The sequence below is a fragment of the Gavia stellata genome, chromosome 4 (genome assembly GCF_030936135.1).
Source record: "Gavia stellata isolate bGavSte3 chromosome 4, bGavSte3.hap2, whole genome shotgun sequence".
Lineage (NCBI taxonomy): Eukaryota > Metazoa > Chordata > Aves > Gaviiformes > Gaviidae > Gavia > Gavia stellata.
This window is the reverse complement of record NC_082597.1, coordinates 16,518,445-16,540,407: the sequence shown is the minus strand read 5'-3', so window position 1 is coordinate 16,540,407 and position 21,963 is coordinate 16,518,445. Positions and strand designations below refer to the sequence as shown.

Here is a 21,963-nt window from a genome sequence, read left to right as displayed (position 1 = left end):
CGGCGGCCCGGGCTGAGGAGGCAGCGCGGGGCGCACAGCGGCGGGGGTCACCGCGGCTGGGACGAGCCCCTGCCTGCGGGAGGGAGGTGCGGCAGTGGCCTGCGGGGGGGCGGCACGGTGCCTCTGTGCGGGACCCCAGGCCCCGTCAAAGCAAGCCGGGTCTAGGGAAGCCCTCGCGGCTTTCGGCTCCCGACCCCCCTTACTTAGAGAGGTTAGTAAGGAGGACTGTGCCGCAGTCGGTTCAATTAATACTTTACTTGCAGACTTAGCCGGAGCCGTCTAGACAGCTTCCTGACTGAGGCTGGTCTGTAGGACCCGGGTAGTCTTTTGGCCACTGTTCCCGTAATGTAATTACATTTGTATGGTCCCCACGTGAAAGGATGCAAATAAGGCTGTCCCGCACATCTGGTGGGAAACACAAAGCTCGGTACTATTTAAGCCAGAAGCAGCTCACCGGACTTAAAATCTCGGAATCAGAAGGGACGGTGGAGAAGAATAAAATATCAGTTATAAGTGGGACTCTGTTGAACTGAAAGTGAGGGGATAATCTCTGGCCGAATTTACTGCCGAGACAATAGGGCCGGATTCTGGCACTTGGAAGGAAAACCACGGGAAGCAGGAGGAGCGCTGCCTGAGGGGCTGTAGCACTCGGCCCATTTGTGCCCTGAAGTTACCAAATCTCACCCCCACCTTTAGTTTTACTGTACTGCTCCATCTGCCAGAGCTAATAGTTGATTTAACGCGGGCTTTAGCTTTGCTGGAACATTTTTGGCGTATGTCAGGATTGCCTGCAACAGGACTTCTTTAACGACATTAGCATCCCTGGTAGAACAAAACAACAAAGGCACTTTGTTATGTTTTCTTGTCTCAAAAAATGCTGAAGTTCCGTAGTAAAAAGCATTGCTTCAGGAGTTCACATGTGCCCTTATTCCGATCTCACAGCCCCAGTTCAGTGTTTGGGATGACCCCGGTTACTTCTGAACCATAAGGTGGTATTGAAGAAATTGTGTCAGGCTGTGGATGCGGGAAGGTGCCTCTGAGTAACATGGGGCTTGGCCACGCTCAGCACTTTGCAGGATTGAGCCTTCCAGGATTCGAGTTTGGTGGGAGAAGGAGCAAGTCGTGGCATGAGGTGGGGGCTGTGGTGCTGGGGAGAGGAGCCTGGAGCGGGCAGGGGGATGTCTTCCTCGGGACCCCCGCTCTTGCTGTGCTCTCTCCTTGGAGGAGTCTCCGGGGGCTCGTGGGGGTGAAGTGCTGGGCTTGGGAGGAGCCACTGAAGCCAAAATCAGTGAAATGGAAAGCCTGTGTGGCGCAGACCTGCCAGCTCTCACATTCTTGGCTGATAAAACACTGCATTTGTCTCCATAAACCTGCTGGAGGAATGATGCCTGTGTAGCTTTTGAGAGTGATGAGCTGCTGGTGTGCTGGAGCTCCCTCGCTGCAGCGTGATGAGCTCCTCTCCCTCCTCTGCTCCCTCCAGTCCGCCAAACTCTGAGTTAGTTTGGGCAGGAGCCCTCCCTTTTGATTCGGTTCACATCCTACCTTGCAAAATTGGAATGTAGTGGGTTTAGGCACCAGGACAATGTAAAAATAGCATTCATAGTAATAGTCATGATGGGTTTTTTGTCCTTCTGGTGAAGAAGTGGCTGGCTTTCCCAAGCAGCATGTGCCAAACTTGCACCCAACTGTTTTTTTATGGGCACACCTTGTAGCGTGTGCGAACTGGGTTTATGTGCGTAGCTTGGGATTGCAATCAAAGGTGAAGATGCAAGGTTGAGGTAAGAGCTTGACAAGCTGGATTCAGAATAAAGTTAACCCCGTGCTGAAAGGATCCAGTTACTAAACCACTGATGGACCCTATAGTGTATTGAGCCTCACCAGAGGTATCCCTAATGCCAAGAACTTACATCCCCAAGCTAGCTCCCAAAAGCCAACGCTATTTCACACAAGTTGTTGAAGACGAAGGTTTGCACATGTACATTTGTACAGAAGCAATTCAGTGATTTTCTGTAGATGCTGCCTTTGGTTCTGACTTTTGGAGAGTACGCGCGCTGGAAGAGATTTCCTGAAATCGCAATTTCGATAGAAAGCATACTTCTCCTAAAAATAAAGTTTATGGAATTCCTGGCATATTTTCCATTTGGCAATTTGCATTAATTCGTAAAGGTAAATACACTTATCATTTCAACAAAAAAAATACCTTTGATGACTCCTGCAGGCAAAATGAGTGGAATGTGATATGGATGGAAAATACTCTTATCTGCAGGAAACAACTATTGCCCCACGGATAAAATCAGTAATGCTGATTATTTTGTTGTTTCAGGAGGACAAAAAATGTTTCGTATGTGACTCCGAGGATCCCTTCCACGATACTCTCAATCCTGACAGTCATCGCATTGAAAACGTGGTCACCACGTTCGCTCCAAATCGCCTGAAGCTCTGGTGGCAGTCAGAAAACGGTACGGGGTTTTTCTGGGAGCCATTTCAAGGGCTGGGAGCTGCTTTCCCTCCTTTTGTTTAAGGGTACCTGCAGGTTTGCTATTATCTCTGGCTTGGTGATTACTGCTGTGTGAAGGATCATGCTGTTCAAGGAGGGCTGAGTAAAACTGGCTGGTTTTGTGTTCCCTGAAGTGGTCCTTAATCCATAAGGAAGCCCCGTCAGCCCTCCGCCCTCTGGGACTGTTGGAAAGAGCCGTCCCACCACATTGCAAGAATCCTTTCCTAAAGAGAAAAGTTTCCCACACTGTCTCCAGATCTCCCTCATGTTTGGGCAGCGGGAGGGGAGAAGCCTTCCAGGAGTAAATATCCCGGGGCGGCGCTGCCAAGGAAGCACCGCAGGGCTTCCCCACGCCGCTGGGCTGGAGGGAGGGTGTGGAAGGAGGAGGTTTGGGCACAGAGCTGGGGGCCGCCCTCCCGCCTGCAGATCTCCCGCTTCTCTGCCCTCCTACCCCAGGAGAGCAAAGCTGGGGACATCTCCTACCCTGCAAACTGCCTTTCCCCTCCTGGGCTCCCTGAATTCCTGCATCCATATGCCAAACAGTAAAATGAACACCAGAAACAAGCCAACTAGTTAAAAAAAATATTGCATGTTAGTTTGGTGGCTTTTTTCTTTTTTTTTTTTTTGCTCTTCCTCTGCCCTTTTTTCTTTTATGGTTATGCTTTTGGCATGCCTTCATACACAAAACAAGGCATTGAGGTTTCTCAAACAGCAGTCCTACCCTGAAGCCTTAAAGCCAGCTGGACAGGATGGGATTTCTGCAAATGCATTGGCAGTAGCTGTCTTACTATATATTAAAATAAAATGGTAATGTTTGTAACATTTCTGCTGCCTGGTAAAGAAAGATTTTCACTAAATCCTTTTTAACCATTTAGATCAGACTAGCAAGCTGCTTGTCTCCAGCGGCTCTGTTCTAGCGTTCCAAATAATTCATGTTTTTCGCAACAGGCTTGGCAGCATTCACACAGAAAAGTTCTTAGCTCATAAGGTCATGAAAATGTCCTTTAACAATAAAAAACAAATGATTCTTTCTGTCCAATTCATGTTTTCTTCTATTCAGGCATACAGCAGAAGGGACCATTGCTGCACGCGCAACATAAAGTTACAGCTGGTTGAAAATCTAAGTGCTTTATTGGTTTATTATTTTCATTTCTTACGCTTTCTCCTCTCTGCAAATCCTGATTATTTTTTTTTTAAATTTCTAACTACAGTATAATTAGTATCCAGCTGTTCTGAGAGGTCTTTTCACATGACAAAACAATATTTGTAACTGTTTTTCTTCCTTTCTGTGTAGAGTTCTTGGCCGTAGGTAGTCATACAACAGAGTTTGGAAAACCTTTTGCCTGCCACTGGTTTCCTAGCCCTCACAGTTGCAAAGCACGGCTGTGATCGTTGCTTTAGGAGTATTTCAAAACCAGGTTGCAAAGGAACTGTTCCTGCACCCAGATGGACAGGAGAGTCCAAAGTGAGTGAAGAAAGGCGGAAAATGGCCCCCACCAGCCATCTGTGAGATTTGGGGTGTTAGGGCTGCAGAAGCTCGCGGCTCTGTTGCTGCCAGATGGGCTGCAGTGTGCGAGGACAGCCTGGGGTCACCACGCAGGTCTGGGCTCAGCATCCTCAGTCATACCAGCCGCTGGGTGCTTTGGTGCCAGGATCCAGCCCATAGCAGTCCTCGTCCTTACCCTACATCTAGTGATGTTAGCCATGTTATGCAGTCTAAAATAACGGCAGTGCGGGCTCCTGCTTTCGATGTAACGTGTTTGGTGCAGGTGATGCACAGGAATCCCATGTGCGATACACTCTTCGGCAGGTGCTTGGTGTCTCCCCTGTACCTCAGTAATGCGCTAACCCTCATGTCCGTTTTTGACAGCAGAGCCAAGTGGCAACGAAAAGAGTCCCTGCGTCACTGGAGCGAAGAGCTTTGGCAAAATTTAGATGTAGAGGCTGGCGGCTGTCCTTGTTTGCTGCACAGCTTCTTTTTTCTGCCCCTGCAGGTCTGGAAAACGTGACTATCCAGCTGAACCTGGAGGCCGAGTTTCATTTCACTCATCTCATTATGACCTTCAAGGTAAGGAAGCCACAGCCTTACCCCAAACCCTAAAACACAAGGAAGTAAGAGATCTCGTAGTCTTTCACATCTATTTGATATTTGGGATTTGGGCTTTGAGTGAGCTGTTTTGCCTGATGTTTTAGAGCTGTCAACCATTATTAACTCCTGCTGAAGTTGCACAGGAAGGCTGAGTTGTGGCTTGTGGCTTTAGTTGTGTTTGAACTCCAGTGAGGCTGCAGAAGGACTCATACTGAAGCTGGGGTTTGTGTTGGTGTCTCTCTCTAGTGGCTGTGTTCTAGAAGATCATTAGCTAAGTCATATAGGAGCAAGGATTTTTCTTCTTAAAAAAAAATTGGCCATGGTATCAGTTTTCATTTGGCAAATGGAAAGGTCTTCAGGAAGAAGGAACATCTGTACACAAAGTGTCTTTGTTTCTTTACAAACAGATGTCTTGGAATGGCAGATTATGTCCCGTACATCCTAAATCGCAGGCAAGCACTAGTGGCAACCTTCAGCTGAGGTTTCAGGGGCTGCTGTTCCTGCAGGGCTAAATCCCTGCTCTTTGCCTGTAGACAAATTAATCTCTTGATTTTTAACCGTCAGCTTTCTATGATGAGAGCTGGTTCCTCTTTCCTGCCGTGTCGGTTTGGGTTTCTCGCCCTGCCCCAAGGTGGTGGCTGAGGTGGAAGGTAGTCCTCTCTGCTGGCCCCCGGCTGTAAGGGACCCCTGAGAGACCCCTGACCTGACGCGGGTGCTGTGGCCGTCGTGCCCGGGTGCTGCTGGGCTTTGTCTGCCATCAGCAGGAAGACTGAGTGGGAAGGGTAGTTTTAATGATGATTTGTTGACTTTGTTTGTGTGGTAGACACTTAAGCTGCCTTACCTCCGGGTTGCTACATTTTTTGTTGGGTGAGGTACCAGTTTGTAAGTTGGGTGATATTTTCAGCCAGGAAGCAGAAAGAAGATTTCTTTCTGACTGTGACTGAAATGCTTTTGCGCTTGGCTCTGGGAGGGCCTCCTCTGAATACATAAAAGTAATGAAGAGAGTGTTGGTGTTTCTCAGTAGGTGCAAGCCAGGTGTTAAATTAATACCTGCTTTTTGAAATGCAGCTCATAAATTGAAACATGAGAATTTTAGGTCAGAGGGATTAAAAACCTTTTTTAAAATCTCTTTAGCTAGTTGTTCTGGAGTTGAATACGTGTAGGTAAGAAAGACGATGGTTTGTGTGAAGCGAATGCAGCCTGCCGGAGTCAGGGCAAGGCCAGCTGGAGTAGGGTCACTGGGACTGGGAGAGTCAAATGCAGCAAGAGTGGCTGAAGATGAACCTCCCAGTCTCCTTAAAGAGGAAGTTTTTTCTTAATGTGGCACAGAGGGTGGCTGGCATTGAGTGGCAGAGGTGCTGCAAAAGGTGGTGTGGACAGACAGAGAGGTGGGCAATCCCAGGGCTTTTCTAAGTATCAAAGGTAACTGCTCAGCAAGAATTTATGAGCAGGAGGGGAGGCACTGAAAGTGGCTTCCCACTCCCCAGGGGCAGGAGATCAGGCCCATTAGGTCCTTTGCAGAAGATTAGGCGAGGAGTTAGGCAAGGAAGAAGGCTGTGCTGCTTTCCACAAGCAGTGGAAAAAACCCTTTTGTCTGCCTGAAGCCCTGCTTTAACCCCCAGTTTTGAGAGAGGGTTTGGAATCCAAAAAACTTACAAGTTTGCTTATTTATTGTAAGCGTGTTTAAGCTCTTGGCCATCAGATGGTTTGTGGTTTGATGTGTGTTATTGCAGAGATCTGCCTCTGAGCAGAAAGTGGGGTATCAGGAGTAAAATATTTCCCAAATATTGGAAATATTCAGTGTAGAGAGATTAAAATCCAGGCATGTGGATTGCTCATGCTTAAAAGCGCTCAATGTAAATGCAAAAAATAATTAACTGAATAAAATCTCTCTTGGTTTTCCTACTATTAGACATTCCGTCCTGCCGCAATGTTGATAGAAAGATCATCTGATTTTGGAAAAACGTGGCAAGTATATAGGTATTTTGCATATGACTGTGAGAGTTCATTTCCTGGGATTTCAACTGGACCCATGAAGAAAGTGGATGATATCATTTGTGATTCCCGATACTCCGACATTGAACCTTCAACAGAGGGAGAGGTCAGAGGGGGGATTTTCCAATATGCTTATGGTACAGATTTTTTCCATACAAATTCAGATTCTCTGATTTTTAAAGCTGAACCTTTTGTTGTACAATTTTTCCTCCAGGTAATATATCGTGTTTTAGATCCTGCTTTTCGAATTGAAGATCCGTACAGTCCAAGGATTCAAAGTACGTATACAGTTGCCTTCCAGGCTCATTTGAAAGCATTTCTGTACCTATTTGCTTACAAAAACCAGTAAGCCACAAATAAAGCCATGCATTAGCCCCGATAACAGTTTTGAAGTTATATGAATACGTTTGTGGTATGGCTTCTTTTCCTGACTCAGACAGTGATGTGTTGGGAAATAATGATAGGTGTTGCCAACTCAAGTGATTGCTCCTACACGTATCATTGTAGTTGGTACTTTTCTTAATTGATCAGGGATTTATTTTCATTAAAGACCCCCTGTCCCCAAAATACATGCAGTCGTCAAGAGAAACCTTGGAACATGATCCTGTAATTGTACAGTATTCAGAAAACAAAGAAACAGAAGTACAAAGGTACTTACATAATTTTGCATTTCTATCTAAAATCAAGGGGATCATGTTTTATTTTTTAGAACATCTGAGTCATGACTTTAGAATGGTTGGCCTTGGTAGCACTGTGTGGCTGGATCACACAGATGAGGTCATAAAACACAAATGATTGTAGGATTCATGTATGGTCATGACAATCCAGGAATGCAAAAGTAGAGAGATCTGTTGCTGAGCATGGCTCAAAGAGAAACCTCATGGGGCATTTGGCCTGAGTAGGGAACTGCAGTGCTTGGCCTTAAACTTGACCTCTGATATCATATGCATTCTCAGTTTCGGTTCATGTCCTTCAGTGTAAAGCTAACTGGAGCAGAAGAAAATAACTGAAGTAGAAGAGTGCCTGCTAGTTGCTTTATCAGTTGAATGTTTTTTTAATTTTAAAAGAGAAACTCTTCTTTAATGGGCTTGAAGTGCTTTTTCAAGACTAGTTTCAAGGCTATAAGAAATTACACAGGATTCATAATATCAAAGTCAACATGTAGACTGAATTAATTACTTCAATATTGTCTTCCCATGGATTATCCCTCAAGAAATTCTCCTTTGTACTTGGTCAGTGATGGGGTGTTGCTTCTTTGAGCAAAATGTAACTAATTATATTTGCTAGGAAAGTTGAGCATGTAAGAAAGAAGAATATATTTGTGTCTTGTTTCAACAAAGATTTTTTCCAAAAGGCTCATAACTCTTCCTGGTCCGTTTGTTAGCAGTTCCTTAATGTTAGGTCCTTGCCCATCCTTGCCCATTTTAAAACCCCAAGGAACCAGTATCTTCTGGTGGTACTGTTGCATGGCCTTTAGTATTTGTGTTTGTGCCTGTGTATGCCTACAATAAAATAGACTAGTATTTTAAATTAAGCTTAAACTAACTTATACAGTGATCAACCTGTAGTAAAATAATGTGATTTTTTTTAATTTGGGAGTATGAAGTGATGTGATGCGTAGTACGTAAGTGCTGAAATTAAATCTGATCTAATCTGCCCATAGGAAATGTCCTTGGGAAGTCACTCCTGGCTTCCTCCCATTCAATACAATATCTGGTAAATAATTCCAAAACGGAGGGTTTTTTTGGTGTCCCCTACAGACCTATTAAAGATCACAAATCTGAGAGTCAAATTCATCAAGCTGCACACGCTGGGAGATAACCTCTTGGACTCGAGGATGGAGATCAGAGAGAAATACTACTACGCCATCTATGACATGGTGGTTCGTGGGAACTGTTTCTGCTACGGACACGCCAGTGAGTGTGCGCCGGTGGATGGCTTTAACGAAGAAGTGGAAGGAATGGTAAATACTCACACTTTTCTGCATAAAGCTGTTCCTGCCTCTGCCTCTTTTAAGTGATTAAAACACAAATTTAAAGATGACACTGCCCCTTCCCATTCCCCACCCTTAATTTTCAAACAAGAAAAGCATTAAAACTATTCCTCCTCAACAGACATATCTGTCATTATTGGTGTTAATCAAGCACAGAGGGCTCAGATTAGGTGAAAATTATTTTAGCATTCCTGTTCTAATTATATTAAAGAGCTGATGAAATTAAAAGGCAGGAATGCAGAAAGGGAGTGTAACTGTATGGGGCCAGACATGGGTGTGTGGGTTGACTTGGTTGCCCTAAAATTGAAGTGAATAAGGGCATCAAAGGATGAAACACATTCGTGAATCAAACATGACCTGCATTAGTATCCATTGTTAGCTGAGAAGTGGAGACTGTAGCCCTAAGTAACAGCAGGGTCTGAAGAAAAATCCTGCTGCCTGCGTTGTATGCTGCTGCATGAGTGCCACATCCCTTCTGGGTTCTGTTTTTCCCCATGATTTTTGCCTGTCAAGCAGTAATAGCACCCCTGTTAATGAGTGAGTTATTAACTGGATGAAAATGTGGAGGCATATGGGGAGGTTGTGTGGGTTGCCCCAGGGGCCGCAGGATGCTGGCGAGCGGGTACGCTCCGTTGCCCTGCGCTTTCCATGAATGTCTCCATCCGAGCAGCAGCGAGACTGGCTTTGCCTTTAAAATCATGCCTCCAGTGCTGGTAGTCCCCGTCGTCTAAGGCAGCGGCTGTCGTACAATCGCTACTGGTTGGCTTAGTGCTTGTTCTGTGCATGTTGAAGGCAAAGTCTGGGGTTGATGGATAAAACCCATCCAAACCATCTGTTATCTTTGCTTTGAGAACCAAGGTAGGGCTGGAAAGAAGATGCTGGGCTAGTGATGATATAGTGATGATATAACTAGATGCATGTTAGTAGCTAGTTAACAGCTAATAAACAGCTAACTTTTAGGTCCAAGAGGCTTTTGTGATTATTGAGGTGGAACTGCTCTTCTTGTTCATGTCTGAAAACATTTATTCAGGCATTAGTTCCGGTAAGGAAAGAGGGACAAATTTGTATGAAGACATTCTTACCTTGGAAGGTGAAGGACAGTCACGTGGCCGTTTATTTCTCTCTACGTCCAGTTATGTGCATTAAAGTCTCCAAAAGTATATCCATTATGCACTAGCTATATTTTGCATTAATTGGAGCATGGGTTTTTTTTTCCCTTCCTCTTTTGTAACCAACTATATTCCTCCTTTTTTCTTCTTTTCCTTTTTTAATGACAGGTCCATGGGCACTGCATGTGCAGACATAATACCAAAGGGTTAAACTGTGAGCAGTGTTTGGATTTCTACCATGACTTACCCTGGAGACCCGCTGAAGGCCGCAATAGTAACGCATGCAAAAGTGAGTTTGAGTAAAATGCAGAACTGGAGTCTGGTGTGAGCGTTACGTGCTGTTACTTGGGAACTTGTAACAATATATAAAGTCCTGCATGTTCTTTGGTTGACTTTGGTGTGTCTTTTCTGCAAACTTGCATCTCCACTTGGACCAGACTCTGCTTTCTGTCTTTGCCACAGAGTGCAACTGCAATGGCCACTCCAGCCGGTGCCACTTTGACATGGCTGTGTACATGACGACGGGGAATACCAGCGGGGGAGTGTGTGACGACTGCCAGCACAACACCGTAGGACGCAACTGCGAGCAGTGCAAGCCCTTCTACTTCCAGCACCCGGAGAGAGATCTGCGGGACCCTGACGTCTGCGAGCGTAAGTGCAGCCCTGCTCCTCGGGGTGGGAATGGCCGTGGCATCCTGACCGTGGACCCCCAGGGTTTTCCCTGGAGAATTTAGTATTTACTGGCCTTCTTTTGGCCTGTGCTGTGCTCCCGAACAAAGATCCTTGAGGGAAGGTGGTTGTCTTGGAGGCCGTGAGCAAGCCTGGCTGGGTTTTGTTTTCTCTTCAAGAACCTGGAAATTTATCTGGTTATTACGTGTTCAACCCATGTCACGTCTAATACTTGCAGGACTGATAAGAGTATCTCTACACAGCAGCTGAGTTTAAATAATTCAGTGTGAGTCTTAGCCTTTTCTTCTGTAGCAGTTAATAAAACACGCGTGATGTTTCCTTCTTAGCTTGCAACTGTGACCCAGCTGGCTCCCAAAATGGTGGCATCTGCGACCGCTACACCGATTTCTCCACTGGCCTCATTGCCGGACAATGCCGTTGTAAATTATTTGTCGAAGGGGAGCGTTGTGACCTCTGCAAAGAAGGTTTCTATGGCCTGAGTGCCGATGACCCAGCGGGTTGTCAGTGTGAGTAAAAACATATGTTCCTTTATGTGTGATCAAAAGCTCTTTGAGGAGCTGCTAGAACTGGGAGAAGTTGGTTTGTGGGGTGGTTTTTTCCCCCTTTGTTTCATGTTTTTGCTAAAGGAAAAACATTCTTGTAGATTTGCCTTAGCTTGGAGTCCACCCGCCCTTAAAACTCCAGCTGATCCTCCTTGTGCATTCAGTGGAAATAGCTGAATCCTGCTTATTTGTTTTAATTATAAGTCTCTAATCCAGGGAAGTTTTACTGGGGTGGGTGGTGGGCAAAATGTGCAATTAATCTCTGTCCTGGGGAATTTAGGGGAAGCTTTAATGTAAATATTTAAGTTGGATACTGTCTAAAACGTAACTCCAGTCCTGTGTTTTGACCTGCCTATTTTGTATTTCCCAATCTAGCTTGTGCGTGCAATCCTCTGGGTACCCATCCCGGGGGGAATCCTTGTGATTCGGAGACAGGAAACTGCTATTGTAAGCGCCTGGTGACAGGAAAGCAGTGCAATCACTGCCTGGTAAGTAGCTTAGCGTAAAATAAATGAGAAGACACTGGTGTGAGGAAGGCCGGTGTGCAGAAAGCACAGAGCAAGGTGCTGGCTGCTGTCTCTGACTGTCTGCAAGCAGGCACCAGGCATTCAGGCTGGTGCAGCCGCCTTGGGATGTCAGGAGCCGTGAAGCACGCTGTGTTATGGGGAGCCGGGAGGCAGTCAAGGCAGACGAGCATCCGAAAATGAATTCCCAGGACTATAAGGAGCGAGACGTTAGGATACCTGTTGCAGTTGGTCTGAAAATGAGGGATCTGGGGCAGTTCTGCTGGAGCTCTCACTGGGGTGAAAGACAAAATAGTCAGAGAAGCAGTGTTACCAAAAAAATTGCTTTCTATACAGGCCATTACTTTAGGCAGGGGTTATTTTGTACATATACATTTCCATATAGTGTTATGCATGCTGGAGTGTTATAGAAACACACTGTCAGATAACTGGATGTGTTTGTATAAACAGTGACAATCTCTCTTATCTGACAGTGGACTACATAGAAAAGCTAAACAAATCTGTCTGTCTGCCAAGCAAGTTGTGGAGTAGCAGCCCCACAAGGGCAATGCCCCATGCAAAGCCCTGCCACCCCATGCGCTGCTCTCCACTGCAGTGTGATGTACTGGGCTGTGATTTTTCCAAGCCCGTCATGGGTCGGGAGCCCAAACTGGTGTAAATGGTGCAGTAGGAGTGAGGTCTCTGAGCTGGGGTCTTCTTGAATCTCGCTTTTAAAACTAGGTGGAGAGATGTATTTTTTTCTCAAGCCTCTGAGACGGTGAACAAGGTGGAGGAGAGCAGGAAAGGAGGTTGTGTTGGTGGTTGTGGGTCTACCCCCACAACCCAGGGAGCAGGATTCATGGTTTGGGGGGGGGTGGTGGTGGTCTGGGGTGGCTTATGCTGAGTATTTCAAAATGTGCCTTTGGGGTAGATGGGGTTAAATTGGCACTGGGTTACAGCACTGGTGATGTTTCATCCTGCAGCCTGAGCACTGGGGTCTGAGCAATGACATGGATGGATGTCGGCCATGCGACTGCGACCAGGGAGGAGCGTTGAACAACAAGTGAGTCTCAGCCTGGTTACTCTCCTGTGATCATTCACCCCAGCGAGTTTCGCTTCATTTGCAACCACAATATCCAGGGCTCAATGTGCTCTGGAGGGGGATGTTTGGGACCATGTTTCTGCTCTGGTGTGCAGAAAGTGGCAAATCTGGATTGCAGTAAGGGGTGATGGAGACATCTGTGTCTTTTCTGTGCTGAGCAGCCTCCATTTGTGCCACTGGTGCAGATGCACACATAAAACTGGTTTTAGTGTAGCTCTGCCTTTGGTCAGTCAAGGTAGGAGCCAGCCGTGGGTTGAGCTCTGCCTTGGCCGTAACCCGGCGTATGGTCCGTGTCAAAGCTTTCCTGTTACAGAATCAAAGCAGGAATCCCTGGAAGTGTTTAAAAGATGTGTGGATGAGGTTCTTAGGGACATGGTTTAGTGGTGGACTTAGCAGGGTTAGGTTTACAGTTGGACTTGATGATCTTAAAGGTCTTTTCCAACCTAAACGATTCTATGATCAGGCGGTGACATGGGAAGTCAGGCTAGCTCTTGGTTTCCTCCCAAACTGGCCCTTTGGCCAGTCTGGCTGTTGGTCCACCAGCACTGGGGGAAGCACGCTAGCTGCATAGTACTGCTGCATTGCTCCGGCAGTGCTGCGTGGGATGTGGGCCTGGAAGTGCCCATTGGGGAGGTGGAGATTTTTCAGAGGAAAACATAGGTTTTGAAGATGCATCCATCAGTAAGAGCATGGCAAGTCCTGGCTTAAATGCCTAGTCAGAGAGGTGCTGGGTAGCCAGACGGCTCCTCCAACTAGAGCAGTTTTCCGTGCATTACGTGTGTGTCTGACCCCAGGCTTTTCAACAGCAGCGCGTTCCTTCACTCTTTTTTTTCCCTTCCCTACACAAACCCTCTGAAACGTCCTGCTTTTGTCTAAAGCTGCAGAAGTTTCCCAATGGGGTGGATGAACTGTTTCCCACTGGAGCCTACAGGACCACGCTGGGGGAGTTTGGAACTGGTGCCGGTGTGCCTCCTGTAGGTCGTTGCAGCCCGTGGACACCCCATCTGCGGCAGGGATCGCCGTGGGAGTGTCCCACAGGCTGTCTCTCCCCTCCGCTCCTGAGTGAATTATTACCCCTCAGCACACAGCAGTGTGGTCGTTCATGATTATTTACTCCCCCATGCTCGCTCCCGGCGGTGCGGATCCATTACGCTGCACAGCTCATAACAACTCCCCCGGTGCAGCCGCTTCCAGGGTTTGGGATATGGCTCTTTGCAGCCTGTTTCCCATGCACTGAGCCCAGTGATTGCAAAACCACGCGGGAAGGGGATGTGCGGCATCCTGGCACGGACAGGGAGCAGCTGCGCTTTCCTCTGGCTGCAGGAGAGCTGCAAAGCCCAGCTCTGGCTCCCAGCTTTGCTCTCTAACATCAGTGGGAAGGGGGAGCTTCGCCCTCCCTGGGGCGCCTCTCCTCAGCAACTGAATTGCCACCTCCTGGCTCTGGTTCAGGGTGTGGGATGCAAGGTGTGGGATGCAGCGCCTGGGGCAGCCACACCTCGCCCGAAATTCATCCCTGCGCTGTAACCCAGGTGGTGGAGTCATTGCTGTCCCTGGAGGGGAAACTTCCCAGCTCCCCTTCTGGGGCAACTAGGGCATTTCTGGCATCTCAAAGTGAGCGTTTAAGTGAATCTCTGCAATTTCAAAAATTGTTTCAGTTAAAAATTACTCTTAGAATGTGGGCCTGAAAAGGCTGGAGATTTTCCATGGAAACCAGAGGGGTTTGACTTTAGAAAATGTTTCTAAATTCAACTTGAATTTAAAGAAAGGGGTGTCTTCTGGTGGACCAAAAAACCTTCCCACGAAAAAGTGTGACTAGCCACATGCAAAAATACAACCTGCCGAAGGCTTCTTCATACATAAGGCAGACTCTCTGGGGACAATAAAACCCCCAAAAGGCAGTTTGGGGATAGAGCTGCATTGAGAAGAGAAAATGGCTCATTATGAAGGAAGTAGAGCTGCTGTATGTCACCCTGGACAGACCTCCTGCATTCCGCAGTGATGGCTCTGTCTGTTCCACGTCTTTGGCTGGGTCCGACATACTTTAAAGCAGCCGGGTATGGTTTTCCCGTGTGTGTAGCTATTGGTGGGAGACCTCTTGGGATATGCTTTGCAGCATACGAGAGCAGCCTGACGTCCTGGGGCATGCAGCGTCATGCATGTTCTTGCTTTGTCTGGGCCCATACAGATACGCTGCTTGCATGGCTTGCAAGCCTGGAGCCGAAGGCTGCCCTCAGCTTGCAGGACAGACATGCCTCTTGGCTACGTCTGTGGTAGCAAGTGAAGCTCTCCCAGGACTGCTGTCTGGCCCTGGGGAACCACCTGCATCCATAGCCTGAAATCCTCTAGCCATCCAAGCAGAGGAAACTGCATGCAGAGTGCCTGCTGGAAACGGTCCCTGTCCTGTGCTCACTCGCAGCCTGAGCCTAGGAGTTGTTTAGGAGAAAAATAGTTGGGTTGAGCCAAGACTGCGCCAGGGACCATGCTGCCATTTTAGCTAGGCAGATGGTCCAGCTGCAGAGCTCGAGAACATCTCGTGTCTGGACGCAGCTGTGTCCAGAAGCACTTCTCCTCCTGTGTCACTTAAAATGTCAAAGCGGGAGATAGCTCTAGCGCTGTCTCAGCGTAGCCAAGATGTGTTGCAAATTCATTGCTCTTCCATTTTAGCTGCTCGAGTGAATCTGGCCAATGCGAATGCCGGCCCCGCATGTTTGGACGTCAGTGCAACCAGGTGGAGCCTGGCTATTACTTCATTTCGCTCGATCATTACATCTATGAGGCGGAGGAGGCCAGCTTGGGTCCTGTGAGTAGCAGTTTTAGTGGGCTGGTGTGTCTGGACAGCTGTGGGAAAGTTGTTTCACCATTTGGGTGTTGGAAACGTCTGGTTTATATACCCTGAGTGTTTTGCAATTAAAAAGTGGGAAATGCAAAACTGAATTGTATCAGAAAACCATCATCCTGTAGCTCTTCAATCTTACTATTGATAAATAATGTAGTAATTTATGGCGGAAAGTGCCATTTTTCTTTTTAAACCGGTTTCTTTGATCATGACTGTACAGTTTGTTTCCTGTCAGCATCCCTCTCTTTACCCCACTGTGTACATGGCCACCGCACCCACTTCTTCCCGTCTTATTTCTAGAGCAGTGGGACACCCACACTGGCTCTTCTCTTTGGTGCCACTGAAACCAGGAGGGAACAAAGCATGCATTTAAGCACGTTGCCGTGGCTTTTAGAGTTTCTGTACATCAGTAGCATTTCTTTTATTAATGACTAAAACCACAGTTGATTGTGCAAAAAACTGTTTTTGTAAGTGAGGTGGCCTCTAGCTTGTTTTTCCTGCTGGCATCAAGGTCTCCTGGCTCTTTCTGTTCACCACCGCACAGCCTTGCTTGTAATTCATTAACAGCAGCTAGGTGATTACATCAATTATTTTTGCCTCCAGCAAGGCGTCAGGGAGATGAGATAATGGTTTCTCTAAAGCAGCAGATCCATGTCTGCCTGCAATTGGGGCACTTGGTCCTCGTTTATTTGTTTCAGGCAAAATGCAGGCACTTTGCAGTTTCAGCCACGGCAGAGGATTTTTGCTCTTAGATAACTGCAGGGAGGGAAGACAGTGCAGAGCAGACGTTGCACCGCAGCAGAGGGCATCTGAGCTGGCACAGGGTTTTTGGTGCATTTGTGTCTGCGTGACTGGAGCGGTGGTACACGAGGCCTCGCTGAGGCTTGGGGATGGAGGACCCCAGCGTGAAAACCCACCTTGCCAAGCAGAGTGAGGGGATGTGCTGCTGGTTTGCCTTTTGAAGCCTTCAGAACAAACTATTTTAAAACACACCAGTATTGCAAAGCTTTCTCACAAATCTGGTGGCAGAATAAAACTCTGAATTCCCAGGTAGGGGCCCAGCACGAGACAAAATGAAGTGGTGTAGAGTTGCAGGGATTTTCAGGTGGTGCCAAGCCCCTATGCTCCCCATAGCTGCACAGCCCCACTCACATCCCACATGCCATCCTTTCCAGGGAGCTCCGACCCTTTGTGCAAGGCCAAAGGGTAATAACTTATAGCCAGGCTCTCTTCAAAGAGTGTGAGAATACATGAGGGGACATCCTGAAATGATACGTATATATATAGACATTTCCGTACATTTTATCCCTTTCTGCTGAAGCAGCTTCCTTAGCAATGCACCGGATGTTGTTCTATGGAGAGAACTATTCGTGGATGCAGATATACTTGAAACGGGAAGTTTGAGCACCACAAATTTCCATTTTCTGTTGCCTTTTTCCTCTTTTCTTTATATAAAGAGTAGCAGATAAAAACCTGGCATCTCAGACAGAAAGGAGTGACCATGTTTTGATTTGGCTATTAAATATCCATCAATGATTAGGATCTCTGTTATTTAGTGACACCCTACTCATGACAGCCATGATCTGCTTTTCAAATGTTATCCTGAGCAGTGGTTTGGTTTGGAACAGCCCAGTGTCATCAGGAAGTAATTATCACTCAGCTTGGGCAGTTAATAGAGCAGTTATGTGCCACTGCAGTAAACCCTACTGCTACGACTGTGATGTGAAAGTCCTTACGGTGAACAAGATGTCGTAGCTGGTGAGTTTAAAAACTCACAGCAAGTTTTTAAATTTAATTCCCCACCATAACAGAGAAATGGATGCAGAGTTGTGCAGTGTTGTTTTATTTTATCTTTCTTGCTTTTTGTATATTGTTAACGAAAGGGCAACAGTGTGTATGCATATGGGTTTAAAAGAGAATTTGTGGTCTCTGGGATGCAAACGATGGACGCTGCAGTCCAGAAGTGATCCGTCAGGAGAATTCTCCACTTCATGCACTCCCATGGGGCTCGCAAATTTATTGTATCAGTATTAAAATCTCTGTTCACTGTTTTTGTAGGGAGTAAACATAATAGAGCGCCAGTACACGCCAGACCGCACACCGTCGTGGACAGGCATAGGATTTGTGAGGGTCCCTGAGGGGGCATACCTGGAATTCTACATCGACAACATCCCCTACTCCATGGAGTACGATATTCTGGTCCGCTACGAGCCGCAGGTAGGTCTGTGAGTATGGGCATTGCTGCCTCCCAGCAGGTGCTGGCTGTCCCAGTGCACGACTGACAGGAGCTTGGCACTTCCAGGAGTCATCAGGACTCAAAGACAAGGATGAACGCTCAGTTAAATGTCTGAGATGTGTGAAAATCCAAGAAGATGTTGACTATCGCTAGTATTATTTGCTTTACAGTTTTGTTCATTATTGCATTGTTTCAGCACCTGTTTAAAGAGCAAATTAAAAAGTGACAAGTCCCGTCAGGACAGATTAGAATATAATTATGGCATCAGCCAGACGGCCTTCTAATGGGTGGAAATGCACCTTAGGAGACAAATTGCCTGTCTTGGATGTTGAATGCCTGCAGCCAAGGGTTTGCAAGCAGTTGGTTTTGACTGTGGATAATTCACAGGGTGAAGGGAAAGAGAAAAATCCCCCCACCTCCTCACCTAGAGCTTGGCAGCAGTCGGCTGCAGTGAAAGACTCAGGTGCAGTACCCAGAGGTGGGGGGAGAGGAGGTCGCCAAGCCCCCCGCTGATGCCGTTCCACAGATGGGGCTGCTGACCGCCTACACCTAGTCACGTTTTTTTGGGAGGGAGAGAGGCTGTCGTGCTGCAGGATGCCCAGGGGCACTTGCCTTGTCTTGTCTCAGCCCAAACCTGCAGCCGGTAGATGCCCCATTGATGCTGAAGCTGCAGCCCCATCCTCCCCGCAGCACAGTGACCACCACCCTGTCTGTGTGCATGCTTTTCCTGGCCTCAGCTCTGGATGTTCCCAGGAGCTTACAGCCATTGCTTTTTTTTCCCCCAGTTGCCAGATCAGTGGGAAAAAGCTGTGATCAGCGTCTCGCGCCCAGGCAAGATTCCCACGGGTAGCCGGTGTGGCAATACAGTTCCTGATGATGATAATCAGGTCGTCTCACTGTCACCCGGCTCCAGGTCAGTATAACTGGATGGGCCAAAAGGAGAAAAAACATTTTAAAAAATTGAAACAGAGTAACATCACGTTTTCAGTTTGCCATGGCCTCTACGAAAATGAATGAAATTTAATTTCCAATGGGTTATAAAAACATATTTAGCATTGTGTCTGTAGACTCAAAGCTTTTAAGTTTATTCTTGTTGTCTCATTTGTTTTGTTCACTGAGTAAAGAGGGGGGCAAGTGTTTGCACAGCCTGTGAGTGAACATCGGTATGACTCTTTACCTTGCCGATAAGCTTTTCCGGTTCTGACTTGCACAAGCCTCCAAACGGCCTCTTCCACATCGTAGCTTTTGTTCTGCCTGGTCTTGGCTGCTTTCTGTTATCTCAATTGCTTTATAGGGCCACCTGAAACGCTTTATGGTGCTGAACATTTGAAGTAAGAATTGTTTCCTGTTCCTAATCCAGATATGTCGTTCTCCCCCGGCCCGTCTGCTTTGAGAAGGGGCTGAATTACACCATCCGCCTGGAGCTGCCACAGTACTCCTCGGTGGATACGGAGACGGAGAGCCCGTACACGCTTATCGACTCCGTGAGCAGAAATTATTTCGGGGATGCTCTGGTGGAAGAGTATATTTAAAAGGCTGAAAGTTTGCATCTACTCTGGGATGCGTCTGTAAATCCAAAGTAGTGCTTTATAATGTTGTTGCTGGCTGAAGTCAGATTTTAACTGAACAATGTAAAGCACTGTAGGTTTCTTCAGTCTCAAAGCATGTGGGTTGTTTTTGTTGTATTTTACAGGACTGCAGCTAGTTCCACAGACATCTAGTTTCTTTGGGGAGGCTAATGAGTGCCATATATGTCATGAATGTCACCCTTTTTCTTTTGAATGGGTAGAATTTGGTAGACTTGGTAAGAACTTTGTAGGTACCAGAACTATTCCACCAAAACCAACAAAAATACTGTCATTTCCCTTTCCAGTTCTGTCTGGCTGTTTGCTTTTTGGCCAAAAAAGGATCATAGGAAGCAAGATAATAGTGAATTTTCACAATTTTGTTGGAGGCTATTTATAAATAGTGACACTTTGTCATTGTAAAATTGTTCCGTAGCTTGTTCTCATGCCATACTGCAAATCGCTGGACATATTCACAGTGGGAGGCTCAGGCGAAGACGTGGTCACGAACAGCGCTTGGGAAACTTTCCAAAGATACCGGTGTCTGGAAAACAGCAGGAGTGTTGTGAAAACCCCCATGACGGACGTCTGCAAGAACATCATATTCAGCATTTCTGCTCTATTACACGAGACCGCGTTATGTACGTAACCACCTGCTTGTAAGGCAAACTGTGCCGGGAAACTGGATGGCGCTTGCAGGCAGAGCGGTTTGCACAGGGAAGGCATGTGCGTGCGATGAGGCAGGTAGTTCATGGCCTGTGCTGTGGTACTCACTCCCCCTGATGCTTTTCTCTCCTCAGCATGCCAGTGCGACCCCCAGGGCTCCCTGAGTTCAGTGTGCGACCCCAGCGGAGGACAGTGCCAGTGTCGTCCCAACGTCGTCGGAAGACAATGCGACAGATGTGCCCCTGGCACCTTTGGGTTCGGGCCGAGCGGATGTCGACGTACGTTAAACCCTTGGCTCTGGGCTGTGCTGCGGTCGGGGCCCTGCGTTTAGGGCTTGCCGTGGAAATGCAGCCCCTCTCTCCCTCTCCTTGCAGCATGCGAGTGCCACGTCCGAGGCTCTTACAACGCCTTCTGCGATGCAGAGACGGGCCAGTGCCACTGCTTCCCTGGAGTGTACGGGCGGCAGTGCGACCGCTGTCTGCCCGGCTTCTGGGGCTTCCCCAGCTGCCAGCCCTGCCACTGCAACGGCCACGCTGACGACTGCAGCCCCTACACTGGGGAGTGCCTGAGCTGCCGGGACCACACAGCGGGGCACAACTGCGAGAGGTACGTTGCGCACGCCCCCTTCCCAGCCCTTCTCCTTCCCCACAGTAGGATGGGTGCAGCAGCTGTTCCCCTCTGGCGCTGGTGCTCCCGTGGTGTGAAGCCACAGGGCAAGTCCCTGGACCCTGGGAGCCAGAGCAGCACTGGTGGTTGTGGATGAGGATGGGAGTGGGGACTGTCTTCCCTGCCTGCAGCCTTGCGCCTCCCAGCAGCGCCTGCCCAGGCGGCCGAGAGCACCTTGCAGGACTCCAGGGCTTCAGAGAGGCTTTCTCCATTGCAGGCCTCCTGAGAGGCATCTGCCTTGGGTCTCCTGCTCTTGTGCTGGCGTGAGCCAGACAAATTTGCCTCTGTGGGCACAGCTGCTTGGAGCGTGAATGGCATGGGAGAGCCATAAGGATGTTTCTGCCCTTTGTTTCTTCCCAGTGGTTGAAAACCTGAGTGTAGTTACGGCAAGGCTGCAGTCTGTTTGCCTGCAGTCTCCTGCATGCTGTGTACCCCACTGTGCAGGTGCCAGGCTGGCTACTATGGAGACCCCGTCCTGGGATCAGGCGACCACTGCCGCCCCTGCCCTTGCCCTGATGGCCCTGAGAGCGGACGCCAGTTTGCCAGCGGCTGTTACCAGGATCCGGTCACACTGCAAGTCGTGTGTGTCTGTAGCGTGGGATACATAGGTACTTGGCGGGTGCGTGGAGAGGGGCTGGTTGGGTTGAACCTCCCGGCAAGAAGGGGTGTGTTCATATGGGTTGTTGGATGTGACCACAGCACCAGCGTCAGCGTGTTGCTGCTGGAGGCTGGCAGCATTAGGAAGGTGCCAGGACAGAGCAGCTTGTACAGGCGATGCTGGCACCACCGTGAACCTCATCCCCGGCAGTGTGGCAAGGGATAACCGGTGGTCAGCAGAGGTGGACAGGACAGCAGTGGAGTCGAGGGGGTGAGCGTGCTGGCAGCTGAGCTGCAGCACCATGCCTTGGTGCCCCAGGCAGCGCCATCCATGCTGCACCAAGCTGCCGCAGCCTCACCAAGCATTGCCTCTGTTGCTTTGAGCATGATCCAATTAACACCGCCCCCCATTAATGGCCTTCATTGTCTTGCCATTTACGGGGCTGTGCGCTAGCGAGCCGTGATGGTAACTCCCACTGTGCCTGTTTGTTCAAACAGGCAGTCGATGTGATGAATGTGCGTCTGGCTTCTTTGGGAGCCCCGACGAGGTTGGTGGTGCCTGCCAGCCTTGCCAGTGCAACAACAACATCGACACCACTGACCCAGAGGCCTGCGACAAGAAGACGGGAACATGCGTGAAGTGCCTGTATCACACGGAGGGTGAAAACTGCCACCTCTGCAAACAGGGCTACTATGGGAGCGCCCTGCAGCAGGACTGCAGAAGTGAGTGGGGAGACACAGCCACAACCTCTCTGCCACCCGTGTCACGGGGTGGCAGCGGCTGCCTGAACTCTTTAATTCACCTAGGAGTATTTGGGGTGGAGGGGAAACCTCGTTACCTCCGGCTGGAATTGCGGGAAGCTGCCGGCAGCTCAGC

The 21,963-nt window shown here is 48.3% G+C and overlaps 1 protein-coding gene across 1 annotated transcript in view; it reads left to right on the top strand.

Moving 5' to 3' along the window:
* LAMB1 (laminin subunit beta 1) overlaps positions 1-21,963 on the top strand; it is a 44,283-nt gene that overhangs the window by 436 nt on the left and 21,884 nt on the right. Inside the window, exons 3-21 of the mRNA XM_059816349.1 lie at positions 2,324-2,459; positions 4,492-4,565; positions 6,499-6,687; positions 6,796-6,859; positions 8,342-8,544; positions 9,852-9,972; positions 10,146-10,334; positions 10,700-10,879; positions 11,291-11,403; positions 12,402-12,481; positions 15,185-15,320; positions 17,415-17,573; positions 18,378-18,505; positions 18,953-19,076; positions 19,594-19,798; positions 19,958-20,101; positions 20,198-20,429; positions 20,934-21,097; positions 21,585-21,809. Of these exons, the coding sequence (XP_059672332.1) occupies positions 2,324-2,459; positions 4,492-4,565; positions 6,499-6,687; positions 6,796-6,859; positions 8,342-8,544; positions 9,852-9,972; positions 10,146-10,334; positions 10,700-10,879; positions 11,291-11,403; positions 12,402-12,481; positions 15,185-15,320; positions 17,415-17,573; positions 18,378-18,505; positions 18,953-19,076; positions 19,594-19,798; positions 19,958-20,101; positions 20,198-20,429; positions 20,934-21,097; positions 21,585-21,809 (2,866 nt within the window). The remainder of the gene's footprint in view (positions 1-2,323; positions 2,460-4,491; positions 4,566-6,498; positions 6,688-6,795; positions 6,860-8,341; positions 8,545-9,851; positions 9,973-10,145; positions 10,335-10,699; positions 10,880-11,290; positions 11,404-12,401; positions 12,482-15,184; positions 15,321-17,414; positions 17,574-18,377; positions 18,506-18,952; positions 19,077-19,593; positions 19,799-19,957; positions 20,102-20,197; positions 20,430-20,933; positions 21,098-21,584; positions 21,810-21,963) is intronic.